At 47.0% G+C, this 11,597-nt stretch overlaps 1 protein-coding gene across 1 annotated transcript; it reads right to left on the bottom strand.

Annotated features, from left to right (window-relative positions):
• Window positions 1-1,366: 1,366 nt before the first annotated feature.
• Window positions 1,367-3,758, bottom strand: TIGD5 (tigger transposable element derived 5). The gene is given in 5 exon segments (XM_066623151.1): window positions 1,367-1,456; window positions 2,634-2,766; window positions 3,247-3,340; window positions 3,343-3,508; window positions 3,510-3,758. Coding segments are annotated over 5 exon segments (732 nt in total).
• Window positions 3,759-11,597: the final 7,839 nt, after the last annotated feature.

The raw sequence follows: 11,597 nt of genomic DNA, 5'->3' as shown, positions 1-11,597 counted from the left end.
TCTCCCCCCATCACCACTTTTGCTCAGTGAACATTTCTTCTGAATTTGATGTAGGACGAGATTTTCCATTGGGTTCCATAAGTAACACTGAGTTTTAGTCAGGGCAATTCTTCAAACTTATCTTTGTTCAGGAGAAACATCCACAATGTGAAACTGATGGATAAAAACAATGTAAATCTACTCCACGGCCTTCTGACAAAGCCAACTGAAAGGCACAGGGTGAACTAGAAGGCAATGAACTGATGAGGGCTGCCTGCTGCCAATTAAGGGTCCAATTCTATCCAACTTTTCAGCTCCGGTGTAGCCACAACGCAGCCCCGTGGTAAGGGAATACATGTTTCCATACCTTGAAAAGGTCCCAGTGAGTACCCCTTTACTATAGGATGAAGCGCGTACCCCACTGGCACAACTGCACCAGCACTGGAAAATTGGATAGGATTGGGCCCCAGCCACTGCAGCAGATGTTCCAGTCCACTCCTGGACAGCAGCACCCCTCTTGTTTCTCCAACACCACTGGAGGAAGGCGGGGGTGTGTGTGTGAAAACAAGGCTTGTTGCAGCCACTTCCAAAGCAGCCAAGTGAGCCAAGAAATGGGAGAGGCAGAGGCCCTTCTGGCTGCTCTCAGCGAGCAGGTCCTGCTCACTGGAAACGGGTCTAGCACTGAGCAAGGAGGCTTGCGCTACAAATAGGCAAAGGTTTGGGCCACCTCCCTTCTCTCTAGCAAGCCAGGGAAGGGAGTGGGCATTTGCACAAGTGGCTGGGTGGTGCCTCAGTATCAGCCAGGCTGCTGCATGAGCCAGAATCAGGCCCTAAGCAAGCTGTCTTGGGAGCAGTCTTCTCTCACCTCACCTGCCACCACGTTGTGTACAATGGCTCTTCTCAACCCCCAAATAGAGCATTAGGATTCTAAATCATTCCTTAGATTTTTTTTTGCTTTCAGCCTTTTATGCTTGGGGCTTAATTGCCTTTACAAGTTAAGACATACAGTCCCACCAAGATTAGAGAATTACATTCCACCAGTTGATGGTCAGTGCTTGGTCCACTGAGGAAAGTATGAAAACAAATAAAGGTGCTTCCTAGAATAAATTTAAGCCCCTTTAGCAATCTCCCTAACACCTACACTTAGGGCCAATCCTATCCCATTTTCCAGTGCTGGTGCAGCTGTGCCAGTTGTGCACAGCTCAAAGTATGGAAACATTTGTTCCCTTGTGTTGGGGCTGCACCGGTGCTGGAAAGTTGGATAGGATTGGGCCCTTAAAGAATACCCTGCTCTGTTATCACATAGCAGCATCTCTCAAAGATCATGGGTTCAGGGCATAATTTCCTGTTGTTGTCTGAAGAGGAGGAGATCACTGCAAGAGAAGGGTCAGCCAACCTGCTCTGGTTCTCCTGAAGAGTCTAAAGCTTCTTCAAATATGTTAGAAGCAGGAAACCCGCCAGAGAAGCGGTTGGCCCTCTGGATGGTGAGGGAGGGAAAGGGGAGATAAAAGGAGACTTAGAGATGGCAGAGAAATTAAATGAGTTCTTTGCATCTGTCTTCATGGCAGAAGACCTCGGGCAGATACCGCTGCCCCAACGGCCCCTCCTGACCGAGGAGTTAAGTCAGATAGAGGTTAAAAGAGAAGATGTTTCAGACCTCATTGATAAATTAAAGATCAATAAGTCACTGGGCCCTGATGGCATCCACCCAAGAGTTATTAAGGAATTGAAGAATGAAGTTGCAGATCTTTTGACTAAGGTATGCAACTTGTCCCTCAAAACGGCCATGGTGCCAGAAGATTGGAGGATAGCAAATGTCACGCCTATTTTAAAAAGGGAAAGAGGGGGGACCCGGGAAACTATAGGCCGGTCAGCCTAACATCCATACCGGGTAAGATGGTGGAATGTCTCATCAAAGATAGGATCTCAAAACACATAGATGAACAATGTCACGCCTATTTTTAAAAAGGGAAAGAGGGGGGACCCGGGAAACTATAGGCCGGTCAGCCTAACATCCATACCGGGTAAGATGGTGGAATGCCTCATCAAAGATAGGATCTCAAAACACATAGACGAACAGGCCTTGCTGAGAGAGAGTCAGCATGGCTTCTGTAAGGGTAAGTCTTGCCTCACGAACCTTATAGAATTCTTTGAAAAGGTCAACAGGCATGTGGATGCGGGAGAACCCGTGGACATTATATATCTGGACTTTCAGAAGGCGTTTGACACGGTCCCTCACCAAAGGCTACTGAAAAAACTCCACAGTCAGGGAATTAGAGGACAGGTCCTCTCGTGGATTGAGAACTGGTTGGAGGCCAGGAAGCAGAGAGTGGGTGTCAATGGGCAATTTTCACAATGGAGAGAGGTGAAAAGTGGTGTGCCCCAAGGATCTGTCCTGGGACCGGTGCTTTTCAACCTCTTCATAAATGACCTGGAGACAGGGTTGAGCAGTGAAGTGGCTAAGTTTGCAGATGACACCAAACTTTTCCGAGTGGTAAAGAGCAGAAGTGATTGTGAGGAGCTCCAGAAGGATCTCTCCAGACTGGCAGAATGGGCAGCAAAATGGCAGATGCGCTTCAATGTCAGTAAGTGTAAAGTCATGCACATTGGGGCAAAAAATCAAAACTTTAGATATAGGCTGATGGGTTCTGAGCTGTCTGTGACAGATCAGGAGAGAGATCTTGGGGTGGTGGTGGACAGGTCGATGAAAGTGTCACAGCTAACCATAGCAATTCCTGCTGCTTGAAGGCTGACACCACGCCCTGCTCCAGCGGTGCTGAAATGCGACTCTCCCCTCCCAGCAAGCCTCCTGTTGCCTCAGAACAGGGGTGTCCAAAGTTTTTGGCAGGATGGCCACATCATCTCTCTGACACTGTATTGGGGGCCAACGAAAGAAATAATTAATTTACATTTAAAATTTGAATAAATTTACATAAGTTTACATAAATTAATATACTAGAGGTGGAACTTATATGAATGAATGAAGGTCTTGCAATAGCTCAAGGCCTATAAAAGGCCTTGCACAAAGCAAGGCTGGCCTTTTCATTGCTGCCACTACTGCATCACAGATGTGTAACAGCAAGCGGTGGAGGGAGCCCTCATCCCACAGCTAATGAGAGGTCAAACAGTTGCCCTCACGCTGAGAGCAGTTGTGTCGGGCCAGTGTAGGCTCCAGCAAGTTTCCGGAGGGTCAGAGGCTCATGGGAGGCTGGGGTCTCACTGAGGGCCACATTGGGAGACCTCGAGGGCCACAAGTGGCCCCAGGGCTGGGGTTTGGGCATCCCTGCCTTAGAAAGAAAGAGGGCTTGGATGGAGCCATTTGGAATCTGAAGTTGAGGTGGATTTTCCAGGTCATCCCCAGAGGGCAGCTGAGCAGCAGCACTGCTTTCTCCTGGAGGCCATTTCTGCGCAGAAAACATTTTACGCTGGGCACAAAATAGTCAAAGAACCAGACTCAGAGAAGGGCAGGGCCAAGCTGGGCCCCAGGACTGTAGCGATAGCAAGCTACAAACTTGTGATGGTGGTGGAGAACAGGGAGGGTCCCATAGGCCTCCAACCACCAGCAGTTTTAACTTGTGAGAGCCAGTTAGGTTGGCAACCAGCAACACAGTGACCCGGTCTTTTAACTGTGACCGGTGAGAGGAAGGAAGACTACAGAACTGTAGATACCTGGCTTGGCCAGGCAGCAGCTTCCAATAGAGCCCAGTAATGTTATCATTATAGACTTAGTCATCGCTGTAGCCTCCCCCATCCAACGGGCCAGCCCCTGGCAGTGACATGAACCGAGCAGGATCTGAGAAGGTTGTGTTGCACGGCGAATCAGGGTTCAAGAACAAACTCAGCAGACTGAAGTTGTGGTGGTTTCCAAGCTTTTATTCATTGCCAGCAATGGGCTTCTCTTGGTGTTCAAAATGGGAGACACAGAGTGCTGTGGTAACTCTCAGTGCCTCCAGAGAATAGCACCCTTCCCATAGGTGTACATTGTTTAAATAGTATTTTGGCCTCTTTGTCTCTAAATCTCACACTCTCATTGGCTTGAAATTATGACATCAGAGTTAGCTCATTTTACAGACATCTGGTTGGCTAGGTTTAACTGACCAATAAGAAAAATAGAAATTTGCATTAAAACATGTCCAGAGGCGGCACTGTTCACCCAATTATTACTGTCTTTGCCTATCTCTGCTTATTCTTCTATTGGCCTGACCTTGACTTCTATCTCTTCAACATTCTTAGTACCAGGCTTCTTAGGGCTGTGTGCCAGCATTGTTTAAACTAAGCTTTCTCGTATATGTGTACTTTAGGAGATGTTAGTAAGGTATAGTAGTAAACATATATTTATTCTGTACAGGGAAACTAACTTTTAAATAAAGACTTCCTTTTTAGAACTCTTTTCCTATTTATTTTAATTTAAACTTAACTTTTTCTGTCAGCTTTTAGAGGCTTCATTAATGTTTTGCTGACCAGTGGACTTTCAAGAATGTTGGCCAATTAGACAACTTCATAGACAATTTATTACCTCATTATTTTGTTCTTATGCAGGTGTTTCTTTTATCTTAGGGACTCAATGTTAGTTAGCTGGACTTGATTTACAAGTGTCCTCATTAGAGCATCTATGTCCAGTCTTGTTAGACAAGATTAATGGCTGCTTAGCTCAGACTTTCTTAAAATGATTTAAGTTATGTCTCTTTATTTTACGCATCGTGGTGCTAAGAGATAAGTTCTTTAATTATCTCATTTCCTGGCCAGGTGCTTCTTTGACTTCTCATTATTTTCAAATCTCCTTATGAGTTATGTTTCAGTTAAAACATCAAACAAGACTTTGAATCTTACAGAATTGGAATGTACTCCAACTAACTTTAGCCTTTCAAGGTTGCTTCTGGCTGCTACTTGTCAATTCTCACTTCTCTGTGTATTCTTATAATTAACCTATTAAGATTCACTTAAACTACCATACTTGTATCAACTATACTTTAAAGAATAGCTTCAATAATTATTAAAGCTGTTTTCCTGGTTTAATTATGTCTTTTGTTTCCAAAATGCTCCTTTTGTCCAGCTTGACTTTCAAGCTTTTGGGGGTGTATTTTCTGTTCAGCCTGGCTCCATTTATCAATTCAATTAACTTTTTGACAACTAGATATTCTGAACTCATCATTCTGGCAGGCTGCCAAGAGCAACACCCTTCAGGACTGCCTGACCAGCTTTCACTCTCTGTCCTCTGAGCATCCCCCTAAATTTGCCTTTGTTTATTTGTGAAATGCTTAAATACTCAGGCTTCTAGCATTTGAAACGTTCTAAGCATAACTGTATACTTTATGTTTATTTGGCTAAAAAGAGAAAACTTGTTGAATCACATTCTAACATTCAACTTAGCTTTTCCTATTGCATCCTTTTTAGAAAGAAAAGCCTATTAAAACTGTACAAAATACAACTTTTGCTAATTAGCTACTCATCTTGACATATCAGTTCCTTTGGCAGTTTGCCTGGACATTCCTTAAAACTGGACATTCCTTAGGCAGTGCCTGCTTGAAGCTGGGACCTAGCATTTGATTTTTTCCTATCATATTACCAATAATTAATCCATTGGTGTATTTAATCCTAGAGAAGCCTAAATGAATTTTATTTCAAACCTTTTCTTCTCCCTGGGTCACATTTAAAAAGGGAATTTTCCTGCATTTTAGCTGGGGTCCTCTCTAATTCCTTCAAAAGAACATTTGCTAGCTGTCAAATAACACTTTAATTGGGCTTATTTATGGCTAGCTGTACCTTTGGCCTACTTCAAACTGTTTCAAACTGAGAGAGGGCAGAAATGAATCCTTGCAAGTTTGTCTTATGGGAACATATATATAAGCCTAACTAATTTACTCAAAACATTGCATGAACAAGCATTTGCATAAATGATTAGTTTCAGCATAAGTAAACATGAATAAACATTTAGCCTCTTGCACTTGAGCCTGGAATATTTTAATTGGCCTTGCTGAAGGAGAGTCAGCATGGCTTCTGTAAGGGTAAGTCTTGCCTCACGAACCTTATAGAATTCTTTGAAATGGTCAATAGGCATGTGGATTTGGGAGAACCCGTGGACATTATATATCTGGACTTTCAGAAGGCGTTTGACACGGTCCCTCACCAAAGGGAGGGAACCTCTGGGAACCAAGCGCCTCTGGGAACTAAGTGCCAGGTAAGGCACAAGAGTTTAGCATCTGGGCGAGGAGAAGGCAAGGAGACCGCTGAGTTTTGGAGAAGGAGAGGAGGAGGAGCAGGAGGAGGAGGTAAGTGTACTCATTCTAACGCTTTGTCTTTCTAACTCCCTGTCTTCTAACCTTAACCTTACCTTTAAAGCAACCTTAAATCAAAATTGAAAGTTAGCACCTAAGGGAGGTACATAGGGCTACTCTGAGCAGGAGCAGAGTCCTACTCGTGAGTAAGAGCAGCGTCCTACTCGTGAGTAAGTGCCCAAGGGTCGGGCATTTAAATCAAAATTGAAAGTTAGCTGCACCTAAGGTAGCACTTAATCGAAGGAAGGGAGGAGGATAAAGTGAAAAGCAGGTTTTCTACTTGTTTAAATTAAACCTATACTTAACCCAGGTTAAACCTAATCTAAGTTAGAACATAACCTAAACAGGTCAGTAAATTGGGACACAGGATCTAGAGAGCAATAAATAATTAAACAAACCCAAATAAAAACTAGCTTGAGGTTACAAAAACAGTCCAGCCTAAGAGAACAGAACTAGGAGGGAAAGGACCTAGGAAGGGCCAATCCCCAAACCCATTAAGAGCCCCATTAGGCTAATCCAAGCAGTCCATTCAGGAGCCTGCAGAGTAGGTCACGCCCATCAGCAGCCATTTGCCTTCCTGAGCTTTTGTAAACTCACCTGGGAAGGCCAGCCCCCTTTCAATCAGGAAGGAAGGAGGGGGGAGGAGCCAGCCAGGAGTATAAAGCTAGGCTGGCCATCGCGTGAGGCTCTCTGCAGACGCGTGTGGCCTCTGGGAACCAAGTGCCTCTGGGAACTAAGTGCCAGGTAAGGCACAAGAGTTCAGCAGCAGGGCGAGGAGGCCAGGGCCCCAGACACTGCCTTCCTCTTCCCTAGAGAAAAGGGCTGCTATCCAGTGTACGGTTTTTAAAAGGACCCCTAAATAAAACAACAACAACAACAACAAAAAAGCTATGCAGTCAGACAGCCAGCAGCAGGGTGGGGGCTATCCAGTGTTCTGCATCGAGTGCCACATGTATGATTATATGCCTCTGGGGCATAAGTCATGGGTGTGTCCTCGGTGCAAGGAGCTCCAGGCTCTCAGGGAACGCGTCCGCTCCCTTGAAGCCTTGGTGGCCGACCTGGAGAAGCGCAGGCAGCCAGAGGAGGACCGTGGGGAGACTTCCGGGGACGATCAGGCTTCGTCCCAACCTCAGGCGTGCAGCTCCTCGGCTGCCCGGGTGGGAAGTCTCGGGACTGGAGGACGTCATCCTGGAGAGGAGGGAAACAATCCCCTAGGGGGGATCCCTTCTCCAGGGGATGGGCCCGTATCCGAGCGCACTCGGGATACTCCTCGGCGGGAGGGGGGTCGGGGGCTTCTTGTAGTGGGGGATTCAATTATTAGAAACATAGAGAGGGGGGTTTGCGACGGATGTGAGGACCGCATGGTGACTTGCCTGCCTGGTGCGAAGGTTGCGGACATCACTTCTCGTCTAGACAGGCTGGTAGACAGTGCTGGGGGAGAGGTAGCGGCTGTGGTGCATGTCGGCACCAACGACATGGGCAAGTGTAGCTGGGAGGTCCTGGAGGCCAAATTTAGGCTTTTAGGCAGGAAGCTGAAAGCCAGGACCTCAAAGGTAGCGTTCTCTGAAGTGCTACCTGTTCCACGCGCAGGGCCAGCTAGGCAGGCGGAGATCAGGGGTCTCAATGCGTGGATGAGACGGTGGTGTAGGGAGGAGGGGTTTAGATTCGTTAGGCACTGGGGAACGTTTTGGGACAAGCGGGGCCTGTACAAGAGGGACGGGCTCCATTTGAACCAGAATGGAACCAGACTGCTGGCGCATAACATTAAAAAGGTGGCAGAGCAGCTTTTAAACTGATCCCTGGGGGAAGGCCGACAGGAGCCGAGGGGCATCCGGTTCGGGACTCCTCATCCCTATGGGATGAGGATGGGGAGGTTAGAGAACAACAAGACAAAGGCAGGGTAGGAGAAGAAATTGGGAAAGGTAGCGTGATGGGATGTGATAGACGGTTTGGCACAATGAGAGGATGCGGGGACAAAGGAGCGAATAAGCAGCCCATCCTGGGACATTCCGTGTATAAATGCTTTTATGCGAATGCACGAAGTCTACGAGCAAAGGTGGGAGAACTGGAATGTCTGGTGACAAGGGAAAATATTGACATAGTGGGCATAACGGAAACCTGGTGGAATGCGGAGAATCAGTGGGATACCGCAATCCCGGGCTATAAACTCTACAGGAGGGACAGGCAGGGGCGTGTTGGAGGTGGGGTGGCCCTTTATGTTAAGGAAGGGATAGAATCCAGCAAAGTAGAGATTGAAGGTGGGTCCGACTCCACCGTAGAATCTCTGTGGGTTAAATTACCAGGCTTGAGCAGCGATGTAATACTGGGGGTGTGCTATCGTCCTCCAGACCAGAAATCTGATGGGGACCTTGAAATGAGGAAACAGATCAGGGAGGTGACAAGGAAGGATAGGGTTGTAATCATGGGGGACTTCAATTATCCTCATATTGACTGGGTCAATTTGTGTTCTGGTCACGATAAGGAAACCGGATTTCTTGACGTGCTAAATGACTGTGGCTTAGATCAGCTAGTCACGGAGCCCACCAGAGGACAGGTGACTCTGGATTTAATTTTGTGCGGTACGCAGGACCTGGTTAGAGATGTAAACGTTACTGAGCCATTGGGGAACAGTGATCATGCTGCGATCCGTTTTGACGTGCACGTTGGGGGAAGAATACCAGGCAAATCTCTAACAAAAACCCTTGACTTCCGACGGGCGGACTTCCCTCAAATGAGGAGGCTGGTTAGAAGGAGGTTGACAGGGAGGGTAAAAAGAGTCCAGTCTCTCCAGAGTGCATGGAGGCTGCTTAAAACAACAGTAATAGAGGCCCAGCAGAGGTGTATACCACAAAGAAAGAAGGGTTCCACTAAATCCAGGAGAGTGCCCGCATGGCTAACCAGCCAAGTTAGAGAGGCTGTGAAGGGCAAGGAAGCTTCCTTCCGTAAATGGAAGTCTTGCCCTAATGAAGAGAATAAAAAGGAACATAAACTGTGGCAAAAGAAATGTAAGAAGGTGATAGGGGAGGCCAAGCGAGACTATGAGGAACGCATGGCCAGCAACATTAAGGGGAATAATAAAAGCTTCTTCAAATATGTTAGAAGCAGGAAACCCGCCAGAGAAGCGGTTGGCCCTCTGGATGGTGAGGGAGGGAAAGGGGAGATAAAAGGAGACTTAGAGATGGCAGAGAAATTAAATGAGTTCTTTGCATCTGTCTTCACGGCAGAAGACCTCGGGCAGATACCGCTGCCCGAACGGCCCCTCCTGACCGAGGAGTTAAGTCAGATAGAGGTTAAAAGAGAAGATGTTTCAGACCTCATTGATAAATTAAAGATCAATAAGTCACCGGGCCCTGATGGCATACACCCAAGGGTTATTAAGGAATTGAAGAATGAAGTTGCAGATCTCTTGACTAAGGTATGCAACTTGTCCCTCAAAACGGCCACGGTACCAGAAGATTGGAGGATAGCAAATGTCACGCCTATTTTAAAAAGGGAAAGAGGGGGGACCCGGGAAACTATAGGCCGGTCAGCCTAACATCTATACCGGGTAAGATGGTGGAATGCCTCATCAAAGATAGGATCTCAAAACACATAGACGAACAGGCCTTGCTGAGGGAGAGTCAGCATGGCTTCTGTAAGGGTAAGTCTTGCCTCACAAACCTTATAGAATTCTTTGAAAAGGTCAACAGGCATGTGGATGCGGGAGAACCCGTGGACATTATATATCTGGACTTTCAGAAGGCGTTTGACACGGTCCCTCACCAAAGGCTACTGAAAAAACTCCACAGTCAGGGAATTAGAGGACAGGTCCTCTCGTGGATTGAGAACTGGTTGGAGGCCAGGAAGCAGAGAGTGGGTGTCAATGGGCAATTTTCACAATGGAGAGAGGTGAAAAGCGGTGTGCCCCAAGGATCTGTCCTGGGACCGGTGCTTTTCAACCTCTTCATAAATGACCTGGAGACAGGGTTGAGCAGTGAAGTGGCTAAGTTTGCAGACGACACCAAACTTTTCTGAGTGGTAAAGACCAGAAGTGATTGTGAGGAGCTCCAGAAGGATCTCTCCAGACTGGCAGAATGGGCAGCAAAATGGCAGATGCGCTTCAATGTCAGTAAGTGTAAAGTCATGCACATTGGGGCAAAAAATCAAAACTTTAGATATAGGCTGATGGGTTCTGAGCTGTCTGTGACAGATCAGGAGAGAGATCTTGGGGTGGTGGTGGACAGGTCGATGAAAGTGTCGACCCAATGTGCGGCGGCAGTGAAGAAGGCCAATTCTATGCTTGGGATCATTAGGAAGGGTATTGAGAACAAAACGGTTAGTATTATAATGCCGTTGTACAAATCTATGGTAAGGCCACACCTGGAGTATTGTGTCCAGTTCTGGTCGCCGCATCTCAAAAAAGACATAGTGGAAATGGAAAAGGTGCAAAAGAGAGCGACTAAGATGATTACGGGGCTGGGGCACCTTCCTTATGAGGAAAGGCTACGGCGTTTGGGCCTCTTCAGCCTAGAGAAGAGACGCTTGAGGGGGGACATGATTGAGACATACAAAATTATGCAGGGGATGGACAGAGTGGATAGGGAGATGCTCTTTACACTCTCACATAATACCAGAACCAGGGGACATCCACTAAAATTGAGTGTTGGGCGGGTTAGGACAGACAAAAGAAAATATTTCTTTACTCAGCGCGTGGTCGGTCTGTGGAACTCCTTGCCACAGGATGTGGTGCTGGCGTCTAGCCTAGACGCCTTTAAAAGGGGATTGGACGAGTTTCTGGAGGAAAAATCCATTATGGGGTACAAGCCATGATGTGTATGCGCAACCTCCTGATTTTAGGAATGGGTTAAGTCAGAATGCCAGATGTAGGGGAGAGCACCAGGATGAGGTCTCTTGTTATCTGGTGTGCTCCCTGGGGCATTTGGTGGGCCGCTGTGAGATACAGGAAGCTGGACTAGATGGGCCTATGGATCCAGTGGGGCTGTTCTTATGTTCTTATGTTCTTAAAGGCTACTGAAAAAATTCCACAGTCAGGGAATTAGAGGACAGGTCCTCTCATGGATTGAGAACTGGTTGGAGGCCAGGAGGCAGAGAGTGGGTGTCAATGGGCAATTTTCACAATGGAGAGAGGTGAAAAGTGGTGTGCCCCAAGGATCTGTCCTGGGACCGGTGCTTTTCAACCTCTTCATAAATGACCTGGAGACAGGGTTGAGCAGTGAAGTGGCTAAGTTTGCAGACGACACCAAACTTTTCCGAGTGGTGAAGACCAGAAGTGATTGTGAGGAGCTCCAGAAGGATCTCTCCAGACTGGCAGAATGGGCAGCAAAATGGCAGATGCGCTTCAAT

This window comes from Tiliqua scincoides, chromosome 4 (assembly GCF_035046505.1).
Source record: "Tiliqua scincoides isolate rTilSci1 chromosome 4, rTilSci1.hap2, whole genome shotgun sequence".
NCBI classification, from domain to species: Eukaryota; Metazoa; Chordata; class Lepidosauria; order Squamata; family Scincidae; genus Tiliqua; species Tiliqua scincoides.
This window is presented reverse-complemented; position numbering and strand designations above follow the sequence as displayed.